This window comes from Arvicola amphibius, chromosome 1 (assembly GCF_903992535.2).
Source record: "Arvicola amphibius chromosome 1, mArvAmp1.2, whole genome shotgun sequence".
In the NCBI taxonomy this organism is placed as follows: domain Eukaryota; kingdom Metazoa; phylum Chordata; class Mammalia; order Rodentia; family Cricetidae; genus Arvicola; species Arvicola amphibius.
The window spans coordinates 183,458,657-183,478,606 of NC_052047.1; the positions used below are offsets into that span (position 1 = coordinate 183,458,657).

At 45.9% G+C, this 19,950-nt stretch overlaps 1 protein-coding gene across 1 annotated transcript in view; it reads left to right on the forward strand.

Moving 5' to 3' along the window:
* Positions 1-19,594, forward strand: part of Entpd7 (ectonucleoside triphosphate diphosphohydrolase 7) — a 44,660-nt gene extending 25,066 nt beyond the window's left edge. Inside the window, exons 7-13 of the mRNA XM_038344120.1 lie at positions 1,101-1,157; positions 1,872-2,005; positions 6,681-6,847; positions 10,094-10,418; positions 13,510-13,595; positions 15,002-15,163; positions 16,972-19,594. Of these exons, the coding sequence (XP_038200048.1) occupies positions 1,101-1,157; positions 1,872-2,005; positions 6,681-6,847; positions 10,094-10,418; positions 13,510-13,595; positions 15,002-15,163; positions 16,972-17,203 (1,163 nt within the window). The 3' untranslated portion in view covers positions 17,204-19,594. The remainder of the gene's footprint in view (positions 1-1,100; positions 1,158-1,871; positions 2,006-6,680; positions 6,848-10,093; positions 10,419-13,509; positions 13,596-15,001; positions 15,164-16,971) is intronic.
* The last annotated feature ends 356 nt before the right edge of the window (positions 19,595-19,950 follow it).

Sequence of the window (19,950 nt, forward strand, 5' to 3'; positions counted from 1 at the left end):
GAAACTTGGTCTAGTTTGGGAACATTTTTTCAATTCTTGTCTCTCTGTGTGTCCACTGTTTGCTTCACTTGTATCTGGTGCGGATGCTGGGTGGGCGCATTTCCTGTGTGTGTCTCCCACCCCCCCAGAGTTACACTTGCATTGTGCTGGGACACTGGGTGGTTGCATTCCTCCCACTTCTCTCAGAAGCCACAGCTGCAAGAGTCACTCTTCTCCCCCAAGTCCTTGGTCGTGCTGAACAGGTGTCCTCCCACTAAGCTGCACCCCAGACCCCCTCCCATCTCTAAGCAGGGTCTCACTATGTAGCCTGGGTTGGCCTGGAACAACCCAGTGTAGATCAGGCTGGCCTCAAATTTGTAGAAATCCACCTGCCTCTGTCTCCTGAGTGCTGGGGTTACAGGCGTATGGCACCATGCCTGGCTCTTGATACAGTTTTAAACTTTTTTTTGGAGAGTATTTTTTTATTTTTTACAATTAGTTACTAGTCTTCATAAAATTATTAGAAGTTACAAATGATTGCAGAAAGAATGAAAATCACATGAGAAAAGATGTGATTGGGGCTGCAAGTAGCTAGTGTGCATGAGCCCAGCACTATTTGAGATGGGGGTGGGAAGCAACGTGCTAGATGAAGAGAGGAGGGAAGGGAGGGAGGAAGAGAGGGAGGGAGGGAAGAAGGGAGGGAGGGGGAGGGAGAGAGAGAAAGAGAGAGAGGGAGAGAGAGAGAGAGGGAGAGAGAGAGAGAGAGAGAAGATTTAAGGTCCATGTACCAGGAGTATGGGGACTGGAGAGGTGGCTCAGCAGCTAAGAGCACCGGCTAGTCTTCCAGAGGACCTGGATTCAGTCCCAGCACCTACATGGCAACTCACAATTGTCTGTAACTCTGGTTCCAGGGGATCTGACACCCTCACACAGACATACATGCGGGCAAAACAGCAATGCACATTAAATAAAAACAAATTTTAAAGAGTATGGAGTAGACTATTACAGTTCTTTTTATTTTTATTTTCCCAAGAAAGGAGAAAAAGGGTGTCCTTGAGGTGGGGGTGAATATGGTCCAGCAGTAGAGAATTATAGAGAGGCCTTTTCCGTTTCTTCCTTAGGAGTTTACGCATGGATTGGAATCAACTTTGTTCTGGGACGATTTGATCATGAAGATGGTAAGTCCGTTCTGCCGTGTGATGTTCTTCAAGGCTCTCAGTAGTGTGTGTGTGCTTGCTGGGAGCTGTTCTTCGTTGTAGTCTTTGTGGGAAGTTTCAAATGTCTGTTAAAGAAGAAGTAACAAAATGAATATGGACGAACCCCTCACCCAGTCTCAACCCTTCGAATAGTCTGCTCTTGTTCCACAGACCACATTAAAAAAAGTCCTCCATTGTTGTTATTGTTTGAACATTGTTTATTGCGTGTGTATGAGGGTGGGCACGCAAGCGCCTTGGTGCAGATGTGGAGGACAACAGGCTAGAGTTGGTTTTCTCCTATCCCTGTGCATGTATAGTTGAAGTATTACATTTGAGTCATTTGAAAGAATTATTCTCTGTATAATGTACACTTAATAGATGAATTTATTTTAGTTGCTTTTATTAGATAAGCCATCTTGCTGGCCTGGCAAATTTCTTCTTCTTCTTCTTCTTCTTCTTCTTCTTCTTCTTCTTCTTCTTCTTCTTCTTCTTCTTCTTCTTCTCCTCCTCCTCCTCCTCCTCCTCCTCCTCCCCCTCCCCCCTCCCCTCCCTCTCCCCCTTCCCCTGCCCCTTCTTTTTTTTTGCAGAGGGTGGGGTGTAGGTGGGGATAGCGGTGTTTCGGGGAGGGGTTGGGGTGTGCTTTCCTTTGGACTTGGTTTTTGTGTTTGATTGTTTGAACCCTATCACTGGTTTCAGAGTCAGATGCTGACACTTCCCTGGACTCAGCAGCGGGACGCAGGAGGACAGTGGGGATACTGGACATGGGAGGAGCTTCTCTCCAAATTGCCTATGAAGTCCCTACCTCAACCTCTGCCCTTCCTCCCAAACAGGTATTTTGCCTTGTGTGGAAGTCCAGTTAGAAATCCCAATGCCAGTGTAGGGAGGTCAGTGTTTGAAGCTGTACGCTGGGGGCCAGAGTCCTGGATCCCGTCAGGCAGTTGCTAACTTCCATTATCTTCTTTTCCTCTTTTCCACGGGATGTGGGTCTCACTGTGTGACCCTGGCTGGCCTTGAACTCACTGGGATCTGCCTGCCTTTGCCTCTTTAAAGACCTGTGCCTGCCACCACCCTGGCACTAGCTTGCATTATCTTGAGCAGGTTACCTCCCTGGTCCTGAGTGTCCACAAGGCATAACAGTATCTCTCTTACAAAGCTGCGAGGATATCAGAATGTCAAGTGCTTAGCAAGTGGCCCACTTATGATAAGTGTTTGATACATTTTAGCAGTGATAATTAATACTATGTATCTTCGGGGGTTGCCTGAAGAGTAAATATACAGTCTTGATACCGTTCATACATACCCTTTCCCCTACTGTTCCTTTCCTTCATCTCTGATACTGTTTACCTATGTGTGTTCGTATGTGTGGGTGTGTACTCACATCTGTGTGCATAACATGTGGAGGTTGGTATCTTCCTTGATCCCATGTCTCCTTCCTCTTTGACACAGGGTCTCTCACGGAATGTGGAACTTGCCTATAAATTTTCTCCATCTCGCCTGGTTCCACTGGACCGGTTTCTCTCTGCCCGCTTATTAAGATAACCAAGCAGAAGCTTAATATTAATTGCAATTGTTTGGCCAAAGGCTTAGGCACAACTGGGCAGTGGTGGCACATGCCTTTAATCCCAGTACTCAGGATGCAGATGGATCTCTATGAGTTCGAGTCCAATCTGGTCTACAAGAGCTAGTTCCAGGACAGGCTCCAAAGCTACAGAGAAATTCTGTCTCAGGAAAGAAAACAAAAACAAAAGCCAAAGACTCAGGCATATTACTGACTAGCTCTCACAATTTAATTAACCCATTTCTACTAATCTGTGTATTGCCATATGGCCGTGGCTTACCAGTGATGCCCTGGCATGTTACTCCTTTGGTGACTACATGGCATCTCCCTGACTCTGCCTTCTTTTTCTCCATATCTTTGGATTTCCTGCCTGGCTCTATTCTGGCTGGCCATTGGCCAAAACAACTTTATTCATCAGTCAGTGAGAGAAACACATATTGACAGGAGACAGAAGGACATCCCACATCCCTTGCCTGTGAGACTGGCTAGTCAGCAGGCTCCAGGGGTCCTTCTTCCACTCTTCCCCAAGATGGCTGCCACTTTGTGTGTGTGTGTGTGTGTGTGTGTGTGTGTGTGTGTGTGTGTGTGGTGTGGGCACTTGTGTACACAGAGTGACTGACAGTACACATCTACTTTTTTGTGTGAGCGATAGGGCTCAAACCCAAGCCCTCATTCCGTTCACGGCAAGTACTTTACTGAGTTCCTGGCCCCTAAAGGATGTATTTTGATGCTAGCTTTTGGTCTCCTTGTTGTGGCACTGTGGATTAATCTCAGGGCCCTGCGTGTGCTAGGCAAGTTCTGTGCTGATGGGTTCATCTCTAGCCAAGAATGTATTTTTAGGGAGATGATTCATTAGCGAGAGAAAAGAGAAGCATCCCTTTTTAAACACGCAGTGTGCACAAGAAATAGAACATGCTAGTTACATTGCCTCCAGAAGTCAGTGAGTCAGAAGTGTCAGGGAGACCACAGCAGTCCTGTAATGTGATCTAATGCTGGGATCTAATGGTAGTTCTCAACCTGTAGGTTGTGACCCGTTTGAGGGTTTAAACAACCCTTTCTCAGGGGTCGAATATCAAATACCCTGCATATCAGGTATTTACGTTACGATTTATAACAGTAGCAAAATTAGTTATGAAGTAGCAACGAAAGTAATTTTATGGTGGGGGATCACCACAACATGAGGAACTGTATTAAAGGGTTGCAGCATTAGGAAGGTTGAGAAACACTGATCTAAATGATGGTTTCTCACCCTTGGTGTCGTTGTTTGGGGCTGAATAATTGTGTGTGGCTGGGTATACTGTGATGTTTAGCATTGCCTGTGGTTGAGACCCTCTTGTCTCAACAGCTGGGAGGAGATAGGGACCAGCAGGGTCAGCCCCATTTGTGAAAGCTTGAGCAGGAACCATGCTGCCTTCATGGAAGGTGATCTGCTTACCTGGGCGCAGGATCAGAGTTAAGGCTGAGCAGAGACTGACTGTCTCCCACTGTCACAGTGTGCAGAGGGACAGAGAAAGCAGCACAGCTAAGGAGTGCTCAGTGACCTGTCCACTCTAGGAGCTTCAGGGAGCTTCTGGGGAGAGAGGATGGAACTGGATCATGAGGAGTCTTGAGTGTTGCTGGAGGGGGCTTGGTTTTCAGTTCTGTTGCTTGTAAGGACCCAGCCAAAGCAAGACAGTCACATGAGCCTCAGTTCCATAGTTAGACAAACTCGAAGGTCCTTCCTAGCTGTTAAGTTTTGTGGCCACATTGGCTATGTGCTGGTCTTTTTTTTTTTTTTTTTTGAAAGATAATTTTGATGTGAGTAGAAAAGAGAAATGTAGGTGAGAAGAGTCTTGAGTGAGGAGTTACAAGGTCAGAGTAAACAGTGGAAATGGAATTGGAGGGAAGGACACACATTTCAGCAAATATTTAGAGCAAAAATCTATTTATATTTAGGTGAGTGTACTGGTATGGTGTTATGAGATCTGCAGAAGTCCTGATGGTCCAGGCTGGGGAACTAGGAAGACGAAGATTCCAGCGGAGAGAGAAGGCAGGGGAAGGGCAGGCAATAGTGTGATCCTGAGCCAGGGTCAGAATGAACAGTAGGGTCCTGAGTCAGGATCATAGCTGACAGTGGGAGTTCTGAACTGGGGTCCTGAGCTGGGGTCAGAGCGAACAGTAGGGTCCTGAGCCACGGTCAGAGCTGACAGTGGGGTACTGAGCTGGGGTCAGAGCATCTTTTTGGTCTTCTAGTTCTGACGTCCTAAGGCTTAGTGAGTTAAAGTGAATTCACATTCGTGGTCTTTGAGTGTTGTGTGGACAGATTTAGAAAGCAGCAGCGGAAGTAACTTGCAAGCACCAAATTAGCTGCAGACACAGCAGTAAAGTGACTCAACGACGGGTGCCTAGCGTTTGGTTAAAAAGCAAAGACCATGCAGCATCGCTTGGAGTTCAGAACGTTTCAGCTCTGCCAAAAGCAGTTGTCTCCCATTGTCCAGTCCTCCATCGCTTCCTCTCGTCTAGGGATCTGCCTGTTCTGGACTTTCAGATAATGAAATCATGCAGTATGACTCTTAGAAAAACGTTCGCAAGGTAATCGATGTTGTGGTGTGTGTCAGTGCATTGCTGGTTTTGGTGGCTGAGTCCACCTTTTCTTCATTCCTTCATCACTGATGCATAGCTGAGTAGCTTCCACACTGAGGGATTATGGACGGCAGTGCTGGGAACATTCATGAACACACTTTTGTGTAGACATAAGTTGTTAGGTCTCTTGGGTATAAATTGAGGAGTAGAGTTGCTAGGTGCAGTAGTATGTTCGCAATTTAAAAATCCCACAGTCCAAATAGTTATTTCCATTTTGCAATCATACACATTAAAAGATTACACAAGAAGCACATTGGGATGGTGATTCAGAGCAGGGGCTAGATATAGACTGGATGTGAGAATGAGCAGAAGTAATTAGACCAGAGGAAGGGCTTTTCTATGGATTAGCGTTCAGGGCATAGTTTAATTTCTACCTTTAAAGTTCAAAACCAAAATCAAGGCCGGGTGTTGGTGGTGTACCCTTTTAATCCCTGTACTTGGGAAGCAGAGGCAGGTGAATCTCTGTGCGTTTGAGGCCAGCCTGGTCTACAGAGTGAATGTTAGACCAGCCATGGCTACACAGTAAGACCCTGCTTGAAACAAAAAAACAAAAAACACTCAAACAGCAAAACCTCCCTTATTTTGAAGATAAAACTGAACTTTGCCCATGCCCAAACCTGTCAGAGGACATAGAAAAGCTTTTTGAATAACTCTAGACAAGGTCATGGAATAGATCTCACAATGATCCTTTCTTTGTTAAAGGATTTTTTTTCTAATTATGAAAATAGTACAGTTCCATTGTAGAGAACTGGAAAATCCAGATGCCCGTACCAGGAAATGGCATCAACTATAAATGAACCCACTTCCCCTGTGTCAGCAGCTTCTTGTGACTTACAAAATGCCCAATAAAAACCACTTAAGAGGAAAGGCCATTTTGGCTTACATTTTGAGGGGAAACAGTCCATGGTGGAGGAGGCGTGGCCTGAGTAAGGCAGCTGGTCACATGGCATCTGTAATCAGGAAGCAGAGAGAGAATGCAGGTGCCCAGCTGCCTTTCTGTCTTCATTTGGTCAAGAACCCAACCAGTGAAATTGTACTGCTCACGTTCAGGGTGGATCCTCTCTTTTCAGTTAAACCTCTTGGGAAATGACCTCACAGACACACACAGGGGCTTGCCCTGAGCTCAGATTGTCTTTGGATTTGTGGTCCTCCTGCCTCACTGTGTGGGTGCTGAAGTTACAGGGTAGCATCACTGCGCCTGGCCGTGAGATCGGAAGGCCATGTTAAAGAGTAGTCCTAGAAATGGAGCCCGGTGGATTCACAATGCCGCCGCTTTCTAGAAAGGAACTGAAACCCTTTTTTTTTCTCTTGATGTTGCGTGACAGGAAGAAGCAGCCAAGATCCTGTTGGCTGAGTTCAACCTGGGCTGTGACGTGCAGCACACAGAGCATGTGTACAGAGTTTACGTCACCACCTTTCTGGGCTTTGGAGGCAACTTTGCCCGGCAGCGCTATGAAGACCTTGTGTTGAATGAAACGCTTAACAGAAACAGGTACGTTTGACACGGAATCCTCACTTCTACCAGACTGCACTTGTGAGGGAAAATGGTGGCATCCAGCTGCAGTGCCTCCTCCTTTCTGCCACGTCTCTAGGGACCCATTTCAGCCCCTGCTTTGCAGGGTACACTCTGTTGTTTAGTAGTAAGGCTGGTGAAAGTGTCAGGAGATGTTTGTAGCTAGGAAAAGTGGATTAGCTCCTCTCGTGTGAGAGTTGGGTTTGCTCGTGTAAATTAAACTTAGCAAGTGCAGAACGTTAAAATGCCTTTAAAATAGTGTTAGAATCTTGAATGGCCAGTTTGTCATCCAGAACTGCAAAGATCACTGTTTTCTTTAAAAGGGTTTGTTTTTATTGTTATTTATGTGTGCGTGTGTTTGAATATGTGTAGGTAACTGTAGACATCAGAGAAGGGCATTGAATCCCCAGGAGCTAGAGTTATGGTTGGCTGTGAGCCGCCTCATATGGGTGCAGGGAACTGGTCTTGGGTCCTCTTCAGAAGCAGGAAGCACTCTTAACAGCTGAACAACTATTCAGCCCCGAGATCACTGGTTTCTCATTTGAAAACCTTCAGGCAATAATAAACAGCTATGAATTATCCTTATTTGTTTGTTTTGATTATTTAAAGTTATTTATCATTGTGCGTACTGAAGATACAATAAACAGAGGCTCTTTTCATCAAACAATTATATATATCCATTGGTTTCACAAGAAAAACTAAGCAAAAGATGCATTACCCACCTGTCATGATTTCTCCACAGCAGCTGTCTCAGACTTAGGGAATGCTGAATGCTGTCTCATTGTTTGTTTGTCTTCTTGATTGTTGAAGCCTCCATCACTAAGAGTTAATGGAGCTTTGGGGATCCAGGTGTTCTGGGTGACTGCATGAACATCCCACAGAGGGTTTTTGTTTGTTGGCACAAGCTGACTTGAGCCGGGGCGCTTATTGCTCCTCCCCTTGCTGTAATAACTGGAGATTCCTGGCTCGGAAAGTGTCAGAGTCAGTTCATTCCTGCCTCACTAACTGCTGTGCTTCCCTTCTCTGTTGCCCTGTGCTCCTTCTCCCATCACTCTTGCCGGATGGCATTCATCCATCGCCTTGGTACTTTCTAGGCAAGCTCAGAAGTTGCCTACATTTGTAAAAGGAGACTGCTCGTTCGTTTCCTGGCCACTCCGCCCTGAATAACCACACTATATTAATTACAACACTGCTTGGCCAATAGCTTAGGTGTTTTCCTAGCTAGATCTTACATCTTAAATTAGCCCGTTTCTATTAATCCATGTATCGTGACAAGGCTGTGGCCTACCGGTAAGGTTCCAGCGTCTCTCACCTTCGGCAGCTAATTGTTGTCTCCTTGACTCTGCCTACTCTCTCTATGTATATCTCTGTTCAGATTTCTCACTTGGCTTTGCTCTACTAAACCATTGGCCGAAACAGCTTGATTCATCAACCAATAAAAGCATCACATATACAGAAGGACATCCCACATTCAGCCTACTTTAGTGACTGGTAGTTGCCAGTCTACCAGACAGACCTATCCTCCTGGGATAGTTCTCACTAATAGTCAGATTCCATTTATTCCTGGACATCCCGTGTTCTCCTTCAGTTTCTAATTGTTCGTGCATCTTCACCCTGCAAAGTCCACTCGTTCACAGCTGCCTGTTCAGGAGCTGATAAGGAACAACTAATACAGGTACCCGCGGTCTCCATGTGCTTTCTATCTTTGTCCAGGTCTGCTATTAATCACCTTAGTAACGAGAATACGATTGCTAGGCAAGTAGAGCCTAAAGAAGTAGAGATGTGGCCATGGAAGGAGTCAAGTCTTGTCCCCCCTCCCTTTAGCAGCCGAGGGATGTGTGACCCCGGGAGGCTGGCTGGCCCAGCGCCACTCACTCCAGGCCAGATGTTGCCACTGTACCACTGCTATGGTTCCCTCTTCAGAACGCTCTCCTCTCTGAGTTCTTCCTGCTTTTGTCTTTCCCAGTTGTGTGTGTTTGTGTATTTTTGTGTGTATAAGATACGTGAATGCATGTGTGTGTGTACATGTTGGTATGTTGTGTGAATGTGGGCATGTGTTTGCCATGGGACACTTGGGGCCTTGGATCCGTCTTGCCCTTCTCCTTGTTTGAGAGCAGGGTCTCTTGTTGTCCACTGTCACCGCTCTAGCAATGGTGGGACCTGGGAGAACAGGGTAGATAAATGAAGCGGACTAAAGTCTCAGACACCAGTCAACTTATTCAGAGCCTCAGGCACTTTATACTCTGAGGGTTAAGAAAGGTCACATGAGCTCAAGCTGTATACAGTCATGGGGACAAGCCACACATGACAAAAACGTGCTTTCCCATAGAGGCATATAAAGGAGAGTTTAAACATTTGGTTGAATACCATCAGCAAGTGATGACGAGTAGTCTGAAGTAATCACACACCTATCTGCTGCACCTGAGAGGAGCATGAAAGGACATCCCAAGAACGGTTCTGTGTTTTCAAGAAACTGAGGACACAAGACTCTTGTCTTGTTCTCTTGGAGTGTTTTCACAAGCACTCAGAACTCTCCTCACATAAATCCATTCTTGGACCGTGTTTTGACAGTCCACTGCTGTGCACACCAGGCTCGCTGGCCCTGACAGTGCAGTGCTGTGCACACCAGGCTCGCCGGCTCTGACAGTCCACTGCTGTGCACACCAGGCTCGCCGGCCCAGACAGTGCAGTGCTGTGCACACCAGGCTCGCCGGCCCTTTAGCTTCCAGGGAGTTTTCTGTCTGCCTCCTCTCTCCCTGCAAGGCACTGGGACTACAGTCACACACCGCCTCATCTGCCTGTTCCACGGGTTCCAAGGATTCAAACTCACATTCTCACACTTGCGCAGGGACTGCTTTACCCACTGAGCCCTCTCTCCAGCCCCCAGCTATGTGTTAAACAGGAATCCCTTGCACTTTTCAGAGGTTTGTGGGAAGGCAGGCAGAGGGAAAACAGCAGATTCATGGCTCCTGTTTGACTCTGCGCTGGGAATACACGTGGATGAGAGGGCGGAGTGAAATCCATCATTGGTGCACTGCTCTCTGTTTGCTAAACTTAATTTGCTTCAATTAAACATGCATGTGTTGCTGCTGCCTAGAAATACTCCACTCAGCCCTTGTTGCTAGGTTTGTCATTGAAAATCAGACGCTGCTTTTGAAGTGAACTTAGTTCTCAGAAGAGGTCAGGGCCAGCCCCCCTCACGTTCTGTTTTTGTCGTTGTGACAGACTGCTGGGCCAGAAGACAGGCCTGAGTCCTGACAACCCATTTCTGGACCCCTGCCTGCCTGTGGGACTCACCGATGTGGTAGAGAGGAACAGCCAGGTCCTGCATGTCCGAGGAAAGGGCGACTGGACCACTTGTAGGGAAATGCTGAGCCCCCTGCTGGCCCGCTCCAACACCAGCCAGGCCTCACTGAATGGCATTTACCAGTCACCGATTGACTTCAACAACAGCGAGTTCTACGGCTTCTCTGAGTTCTTTTACTGTACGGAGGATGTGTTGCGCATCGGTGGCCGCTACCACGGGCCAACATTTGCCAAGGCTGCTCAGGTAACTCATTAATACTCAAAATGACTCATGGTGGCATCTGCCATTTAGTGGATGCCACCTTTGTGGTAGGCAGTGTACAAAGGGCTTTGCATGCATGATCTCACTTGAGTCTTTCTGAGGACTAGGAACCCTCATTTTATAGAGGAAAAAGTGACCTCAGAGGTTGAGGGACCATCTCTGCTAAACTGCCTCCTGATAGGATTTGTTTAGGTTTCCATGAGTGTATGTATTTTCACCAAGGGATAAAATTGTTCTAATGGTGAATAGTTAGCTTTTTTCCCAACTTCCCCGATGTCTGTGGCTCTGAAGTGTCTTTTCACATATTTCCCCTTTGCTAGGTGTCTGACTTGCACAGTGCTCTTTGTGGACAGGTCTTTTCCTCTCTTGGTTTGAGCCAGAGTCGGGGCTGCAAAGATGGCTAAGTGGCTAAGCAATTGTTGCTCTTCCAGAGGACCAGTGTTCAGTTCCCAGCATCCATGTTGGGTAGCTGTAGTAGGAGGCTGCTTGTTGGTTCACGGCTGCTCAGTCCTGAAATAATCACACAGAAATTATATTATTTAAAACACCACTTGGCCCATTAGCTCTAGCTTCTTATTTTCTCTTACATCTGTTTTAAAAAAATATTTATTTATTTACTTATTATGTATATGTATACAATATTCTGTCTGAAGACCAGAAGAGGACACCAGACCTCATTACAGATGGTTATGAGCCACCATGTGGTTGCCGGGAATTGAACTCAGGACCTTTGGAAGAGCAGGCAATGCTCTTAACCTCTGAGCCATCTCTCCAGCCTAACTCTTACATCTTAATTTAACTCATCTCCATTAATCTATGTATCACCATGAGGTTCATGGCCTACCAGCAAAGTTCCAGCACATTTGTCTCCGGCAGCAGGTCTATGGCTTCTCATTGACTCCGCCTTCCTTCTCCCAGCATTCAGTTTAGTTTTCCCCACTTAGCTCTGTTCTACCCTATCAGGCCAGGACAGTTTCTTTATTAACCAGTGGTATTCACAGCATACAGAGGGAAATCCCACATCAGGTAGCTTACAACAAACTGCTGTAAAAATCCGGCTCCAGGGCTCTGATAATGTTTTCTGGTCTCTTTGGGCACCCACATACTCGTGGCACACACATACCCCCGCCTTGCATACACACACATATACTCTCCAAAAAAAATCTTTAAGAGGTCAGAATGGTCTGATATAAGGTTGATATAAGGTGTTGTGTATCCCAGTGATGGTAGAAATATTTTAAGCAGAGTAAAAATTAGCTTTGCACATATATAGAGCTTACTTACATACCTATAGGCTCACACCTTTAGCTACTAGCACAACTAAAAATCTGACCAGTTCTCTGTAGCCCCTGCCTCAGTTTGGAGTCTGTGTTAGTTAAGTTGGTTGTTGTTTCTCATTTTATTTGGTTTTGTTCATTGTTTTTGAGACAGAGTCTCACTATGTTGCTCTGGCTAGCCTGGAACTTGCTATAGAGACCAGGCTAGCCTCCCTACCTCTGTCTCTCAAATGCTGGGATGAAAGGAGTATGTTATCACACCTGGTTTTGTTAGTCAATTAAAAAGATCATTAAAAAAAGAAGCAAATAAATAAAAATAAAAAACCAAAAAGCTCATTATAGCAAAATACTTGCAGTGTTCAACTTAAAGAGCAAAGGTTTGTGTTGTCCTACAGTTTATAGGTTCCAGTCCACGGTCAGCTGGCCCCTGGCTTTGGGCGTAACATGGTGGAAATACATGGCAGAGCCGAACTGTTTACATCATGAGACTGGGAGCAGAGTGTGGAGGGAGCTGGGGTCCCACAATGTCCTGTAAAGGGCCACCCCAATGAAGGACTGCCCCACTATGTCCCAACAGTGCCACCCAGGGGCCCAGGTCTCTAATGCATGAGTTTTGGGGAACATTCTAGATTCAGCAAAGCATGCCTTCGATTTTTGTGTAATTTTGTGATCTGTCTGAGAGATGGAGATGGAAAGAATGTCTCCTCTTGCATTTTTTGGGCTTTCTTTCTTTCTTGTTTCTAGTTCCCTAAGGTTTTGTCTTGGGGTACACTTTCCAGCAGACTGGCACCTACAGTTTCTGCTGTGGCACCCCCAGAGGCAGTCCTGGGCGTACTGTGGTGCTCCTGCTTCATCTGCTCCTTCTCCAGCTCTAGGGACCCCTTCTTCCTTAACTCCTCGAGAGCTCCCTGACTGGCCTGACTTGGGTCCTTTTCTTGTCATGAAGATTCCTCAGATTCTGTTGTTTTGAACACGAAGGGCTCAAGTGACTGCTTAACCAAGTTGCTAGTTGACTCAGGAAGTTCTCTGAGGTAAAAGAGGTTGTTCCCTTGATTTTTTAAAGTTCCAGTGCAAATGTTGTCTTCCCACCTTCCCTAGATAGGCTATCCACAGATACCACCCTCCTCATATTACCCTTGCCTTTCTTTCTTTGTTTTCCACTCAACACCGTGCCATCCTGCACACTCTGTGATACCCATTTCTTTATTTTCCTACCAACCGAAAATAGTTCTTTATGAGGTATGACACCCCCCCCACCCAGGCAGGCTGATGATGGCTGCTCCCCATGCCCATATGAGTTTTCACAGACTGGGAGGCAGCTAGCTCCCTGGCTCTTGATATTATTCTTACTTCTAATCCTCAGGCTCTCTGATGCCTAAGAGGCTCAGGAGTCAGCTTGGGCTGTTTCATATTAGATGTGGAAGCAATGAGAGTAGAGGAGGCATGGTGTCATGTCCAGTGGTCCAGGGGGCATGGTGTCATGTCCAGTGGTCCAGGGGGCATGGCGTCGTGTCCAGTGGTCCAGGAGGAATGGCGTCGTGTCCAGTGGTCCAGGAGGAATGGCGTCGTGTCCAGTGGTCCAGGGGGCATGGCGTCAGGTCCAGTGGTCCAGGGGGCATGGCGTTGTGTCCAGTGGTCCAGGAGGCATGGCGTTGTGTCCAGTGGTCCCGTGTGCCATTTGTTTTCCTTGGTGAGATAGCAGCTCCACGTACCCAGACATAGAGCAGCTGTGCCCGTGGGGAGTTGGAGAATCCGCTTGTGGTTTTGTGTCACTGTTTTCTCCGTGCCCATTCCAGGATTACTGTGGCATGGCGTGGCCAGTGCTCGCGCAGAGATTCAAGAATGGCCTCTTTTCTTCACATGCAGATGAGCATCGGCTCAAGTAAGTAACTTTCTTGTCTACTTCAGATACAGCCTTAAAATGTGGGAGACAGATTATAATGGAGAACCATCAAACAGTACAAATCAGATTTTAGGCTGAAGGAGAATTGGATTATTTCAGATTTTGGTTTTCTGGAGAATTGGGACCAAATAGTGAGCCCCTTTCTGCGGCAGGAACCCAGTAGTTACCAAAGGATACTCTCTCCAAGTGATGGCCTTCTTTATTTTAAATGTTTTAGTATAGAAAATTAACTGAAAAGTAGTTTCTTAGGGTTTCTGTTGCTGTGAAGAGACACTATTACCTTGGCAACTCTTTTTTGTTTTCTTTTGCTTTTGTTTTTTTGAGATAGGGTTTCTCTGTGTCACAGCTCTGGCTGTCCTAGAACTCGCTTTGTAGACCAGGCTGGTCTTGAACTCACCGAGATCCACCTGCCTCTGCCTCCCAAATGCTGGGATTAAAGGCATGCCATGGCAACTCTTATAAAGGAAAACATGTAATTGTGGTGGCTTACAGTTCAGAGGCTTAGTCCATTCTCAGCATGGCGGGAATGGAGGCAGCATGTAGGCAGACATGGTGCTAGAGAAGGAGCTGAGAGTTCTTACATCTTGACTCACACACAACAGGAAGTGGTCCAAGGCACTGAGTGTAGCTTGAGCGTATGTGATACCTCAAAGCCCAACTTCACAGTGACACTCTTCCTCTGACAAGACCACACCCACTCCAACAAGCCACACCTAGTAGTGCCACCGCCATTTTCTTTCAAGCCACCACAGGTAGAAAGAATAAAAAATGTAATTTACCTAGCTTCAACATTTTTTTTCAAGGATCCATGATCCTTCCCATTTGTAAATGTTTACCTTGAAAAATTCAAAGGTGCCAGGAATGGTGGCTCACACCTTTAATCTCAGAACTCAGGAGGCAGAGGCAGGCGGATCTCTTGAGTTAACAGAGATCTGGTCTAGAGAGTGAGTTCCAGGATGACCAGGGCTACAAAGAGAAAACAAAACCAAACAAGCAAACAAAAGAAAAGACAAATTCAAAGGCACAAACGCGAAATAGCACAATGAACCCCTGCCTATCTGTCACCAGCTTCCCTAATGACAGTAACTTCTGCCAGTCTGGTTTTTCATTTATGTAAATCATGGGTGTTGTACAAACACATCATAGTTATTTCAGGATGTCCTCTGAGGACAAGAATCTAGAAACTCAAAACAGGAGAAAACCACAGCCACAGCCTCAGCTTTGCCGCTCCCTAGAGGGGAGAAGGCAAAGCAAAGAGAGGCTAGTCGCTTGTTGCTTGATATCCGACAGAGAAGCAGGAGTTCCTACAAAGGGATGCATTACAGTTATCTTTTTCTTCTTAATTTTTAAAACATATTTTTTAAAGCTTCCTTCTCGCTACTTAGGTATCAGTGTTTTAAGTCAGCTTGGATGTACGAAGTCCTACACGAAGGGTTCCACTTCCCCTACGACTATCCAAACCTGCAGACGGCGCAGCTGGTGTACGACCGAGAGGTGCAGTGGACGCTGGGAGCCATTCTATATAAAACCCGATTCCTGCCACTCAGGTAAAGTCAGACTCACTAGGCTGGTTCCTTGACCTCAGAGGATGTTAGGTCGATGCCTCAGAATAGATCTCACCAGTGAACCCCTCAACTCCTCCACCCTCCAGAGACTCCCGCTGTTCCTTCCATCTGAGACAGAAAGGTTGAGATGGACTGGACTGGACTCTTCCTCGCCTTTGCCAGCTTTATCTGTTTTCCTCCAAGGGATCACTCTGTAGGGTTGGGCTCATACTGAATGCTTCTAGGATACGCACTGAGGACCTAAGTGTGAGCCGTAAGTGTTACACACTGAAAAACATATTCGGCAAGGAGCTGAAGGAGGCTGTGTGAGCAAAACACTCTTTCCTCGTGGGTAGAACCATTCCAGAAATGCTGTCACTGACCTGGCACAGTTTGTGGGGGCCCTAGCATTAGAAAAAGGGCCTGACATGGTTTTAAGATGGGCATTTTCATCCAGTTGCGGGGTCCCATGACTTGCCGCTATATGCTATAAGATATTTGGGACAGGTTTTAGGTCCTCTTTCCTAGGACAGGTTCAGAGATCTACCTTTACTCTTCTTGTGCCTGATCCTCCAAACTCTGTGATCAGGAAGCAGACAGGGGACAGGTGTGAGGGAAGTGGGCTGTGGCTCCCGAGGAACCAGACAGTGTGCACCAACTAAAGTACTGATTCCTGTCACACATAGGAGTCCCAGCATTTGCCAGTTCTCGTTTGTTCAGAGAAATCAGAAATCCATATTTTATATAAAATCTTTCCATTTGAAGAATTGAATTTAAAAAAAAACATTGCATGAAATGTAAATCTAATTAATCTTAATCAATAAAAACTGGGGGTGAACCGGGGTGAAAACCTGGAAGGTCAGAGAATGGGAGCAGCCGCCAATTGCTTTCTTCCTGTCTCCCTTTCTCCATCCCTTCCTCCAAGATCCTGTCTCCACCCTTCCTAATTACTCTCTGTCTCCACCTCCTGATTGCTGGGATTAAAGGCGAGAGCTGCCACTGCCCAGCTTCAGTGGTTAACTAGTGGCTAAGTTCTGCCCTCTGATCTCCAGGTAAGCTTTGTCAGAACACAAATATCACACAGTAATTGCAGGTCACACAAACTAAGATGGATCTAGTACCCAAATGATGCAAGAGTGACATCCTAGCCAGGCCAGTAGACCAGTGCTCTTCAGTTTATATAATGCTGTTTTTCCAGGTCATACTATAGCTGGTCAGGCCACAACTGCCTTCATGCATATAAATGCTAGATCCTAAGAAATATTGCACCTTTTTTTTTCAAGCTCTAGACACATTCAGTTTGTCTTGTTTGGAGTCAAGAGATACTCTATTCTTAGTTCTGTATTTACAAACTATATTTTAAGATTTATGTTACAGCCTGGTGTGGTGGTGCACACTTTAAACCCAGCATTCAGGAGGCAGAGGCAGGTGGATCTCTGTGAGTTGGAGGCCAATCTGATCTACAATAATGAATTCCAGGATAGCTAGGGCTACATAGACCCTGTTTCAAAAAACAACAACAACAAAAGATTTATTTTGCAGGTGACCAGTTTTGTCTGTTTTTTAAAGACTTAGTTTTATTGGCCTTTTGAGCTTGTCTCCACATTCTGCAGCACCTGAGCCCCAGGGACAGGAAGGGACAGGAGGCACCAGTCAGTCCCTGGGCTGGGATGCCCTTAAGCTTTGCTTGGTCAGTGCAGCGGGTTTCTTGGGCCATCTGAGTGGATGGGTAAGTGGGATAGACTCGGGCGATCCTTCACATCACAGCAAATGTTGCACTCTGAAACTGGTTGTTCTTTCTGCTCCCCTAGGGACCTTCGGCAGGGAGGTGTCCGGCAAGCCCACGGCAGCTGGTTCCGTCTCTCCTTTGTCTACAACCACTATCTCTTCTTCGCCTGTACCCTGGTGGTGCTGCTGGCCATCGTCCTGTACCTTCTGCGAATCCACAGAATTCACCGCCGACAAACTCGAGCCTCGGCTCCGTTGGACCTGCTGTGGATTGAACAAGTGGTGCCGATGATTGGGGTGCAAGTAGAGCCGTGAGGCTGGACCGGAACCGGAGAAACTCCAGAACCTTAGGACTGCTGCTTCCTGAATTCCGCCACTTTCATCAGCTGGCCTCAGATGCTGCTTTGGCCTGGGAATTTCTACTTCTTTAATTTTTTTAGTGCCCAGGACGGGGCCTTTTCTCAGAAGCCGTAATGTGACCTGTGAGGAACTAAATGGTGAGAGGCCGGTGCTAATACAGGACCAGCTTAGCCCAAATGAAGCACGCTTCTCCTTTATCACAGAAAGCTGGTATATTTCTGGGATGTAGTTATTTCCCCCTCTTGCTGAAGCAAGTTTTTGATTGGGCAACTGGAATCATGGTTGAAGCCAACTTGGATCGACTGATAGAGAGCCAGAGACATTCCAGCAAGTACAGTTGCCCCTGCTTTCTCTGTAACAGAGATATCCTTATGTGGAGATCCACAGCCTTGAATAGGGACCCAGGATCTCTGAGGTTCAGTGGACCAGGATCTCAAGTAAGGAAACGATACGACTTCCTTGCTTACTTGACATCCCTGACAGTGTTCCTGATCACGTTATACAGATCCGAGAGGCTGGACCCCTTTGAAGTGGCGACCTGACAGTATTTTATCTGACACTTGGTCTGACTAGTACAGAACACATTTCCATGTGCCTCACAGGCTGCTGGGCATCCACGTTGCCTTTTGAGCCATAAGCATGCTTATGGAATGGAGAAACTACCGGGACAGGTTTGCTTGTTTGCGGGTTACTGTCTCAGGCATATTTTTCTGTGCAGAAGATTCAGAGCAACTTCCCTCATTTTACTGCTGAGATCTTACGTATTTTGGGATGGGATGTATTTGTTTGGTCTTTTTTGTTATTGTTGTTGTTGTTTAAGGAAGAATAGTATCAAGAGTGGGTAAAGGCAGTAAAATCAAAGTTGGGGTTTTTGGGGGTGCGGTTTTGAGACAGGGTCTCACTGTGTATGTAGCTTTGGCTGTCCTGGAATTCACTCTATAGACTAGGCTGGCCTGAACTCATACTCACAGAGATCCCCCTGCCTCTGCCTCCCAGGTGCTGGGATTAAAGGCATGTGCCACCATGCCTGGCTTAAAATCAAAGTTCTTACCTATTTTTGGAATGCTTGAAAGAGAGCAAATTCTAAACTTTGGAATAACTAGATAAATCTTCCGTGGAGCAGGCTGGCCGTTTGTTTGGACATCTGTCACAAATAGCACCTCCTTTACTGGAGAGAGGAAAGCCATACCATGTACTCACCACAGCCTCTCAGAAACGGGCCTCTCTGCAGCCAGCCTTTCAGACGCACAAAGTGTCAGCTCCTCCTGCCCCTATGGTCTCTGTATTTCCAATAGACCCATAAGGGGCCTGCCTGGGATTGTTCCCAGGGCAGAAATAGTAGCTTGATTTCTTTTTGGGAGTAGGCAAGTCTCTTGAGCCCAGTTTTTTAGGTAGCCAAGGCTAGCCTTGAACTCCTGATCCTCCTGCCTCTGTCTCCTCGAAGTGCTGGGTTTAAAGGTATGTACCACCAGACCTGGCTCATTTCCTTTTCATTTTGCCAAAGCCTTTTATTTGTAGGGTTAGAATAGAGAAAAAAAAAATTCTAAATTTAAAGAATAAAAATGGACTTCTTTGAAAACAGAAAAGAAATACTTTATGAAATGGGAAAAACTAAGATGGCCCTAGGGATGAGCCAAGGTGAAGATAAATACGTTTATTAGCTCTGTGGTTAGGCAAGTTCTAAATTATCTTCTTTTTTTCTATTGAGGCAGGGTCTCATTGTGTAACCCAGGCTGGCCTGGTACTCAGTGATCCTCCTGCCTCAGCCTCCCGAGTGCTGTGATTATAGCTCTGCACCACCATGGGTGCACATCAGATAAGTAGTCGTCTGTCAAAGATGCTTTCCATAAGGACTGTGTCACTGACATTTCTTTTCAGATTTAAGGTTCTCTTTAATTCTATTTTTTAATGCCCTATGAGTGAGCCTTTCCTTTTTAATGCTGCTTTAAATGACAGAAATGTTCTTGCTAGCCGTTCGCCTCCTCAGGGAACTTTTCATCTCATCTTGGTTTCTATGTACCAGTTTTGGTGTTCTTGGGAAGATCTTGTTAACAGTGGCTGTGATTCGTGAGCTCAGACTGAAGCTGGAGGGAGGAAGTAAGCCGTCCAGTTTTGAAGCCCTCCTTACCGAATTTACTCTTCACCCTGACGGTACCAGTACCTACCATTTGTCAAGCACTTACTTTGTATTGCTCTTTAGAACGTTATGTGTTCTTTGTATATTATTTAATCATGACAGCATTTTGGATTGATAAACCCTACATTCTTTTTATAGTTGAAAAAAAAAACTCAGGATGCCTATCTTTATCATTTTCCAATATAAATATATTTCTTAATTTATTTTAATTAGTCTGAGTTTTTGTTTTGTACATTATATCCTACTTACTGTTTTAATATTATGGGATACAGACTTTACTAACATAAGACTTCCCAAAGTTCCATAGGTTAAGAACCAGAAGGGACACTTTGTTACATGGTTGAGAACTGAGCATATCGCTCCTGACTAGTCCTGGGTTTCCCATCACTCCCGTCGGGTGACATCATTTCATTAGCCGAGGTTGATGACTGGTCCTGGGTTTCCCCACTACTCGCACTGGGTGATACCATCTTGCTAGCCAGTTTTCACTCCATCTGTTTGAGTGGTTTTTTTTTTTTCTTTTTAAAAATCTTTAGATTTTACTTTTAAGTAATTAGCTTAACTT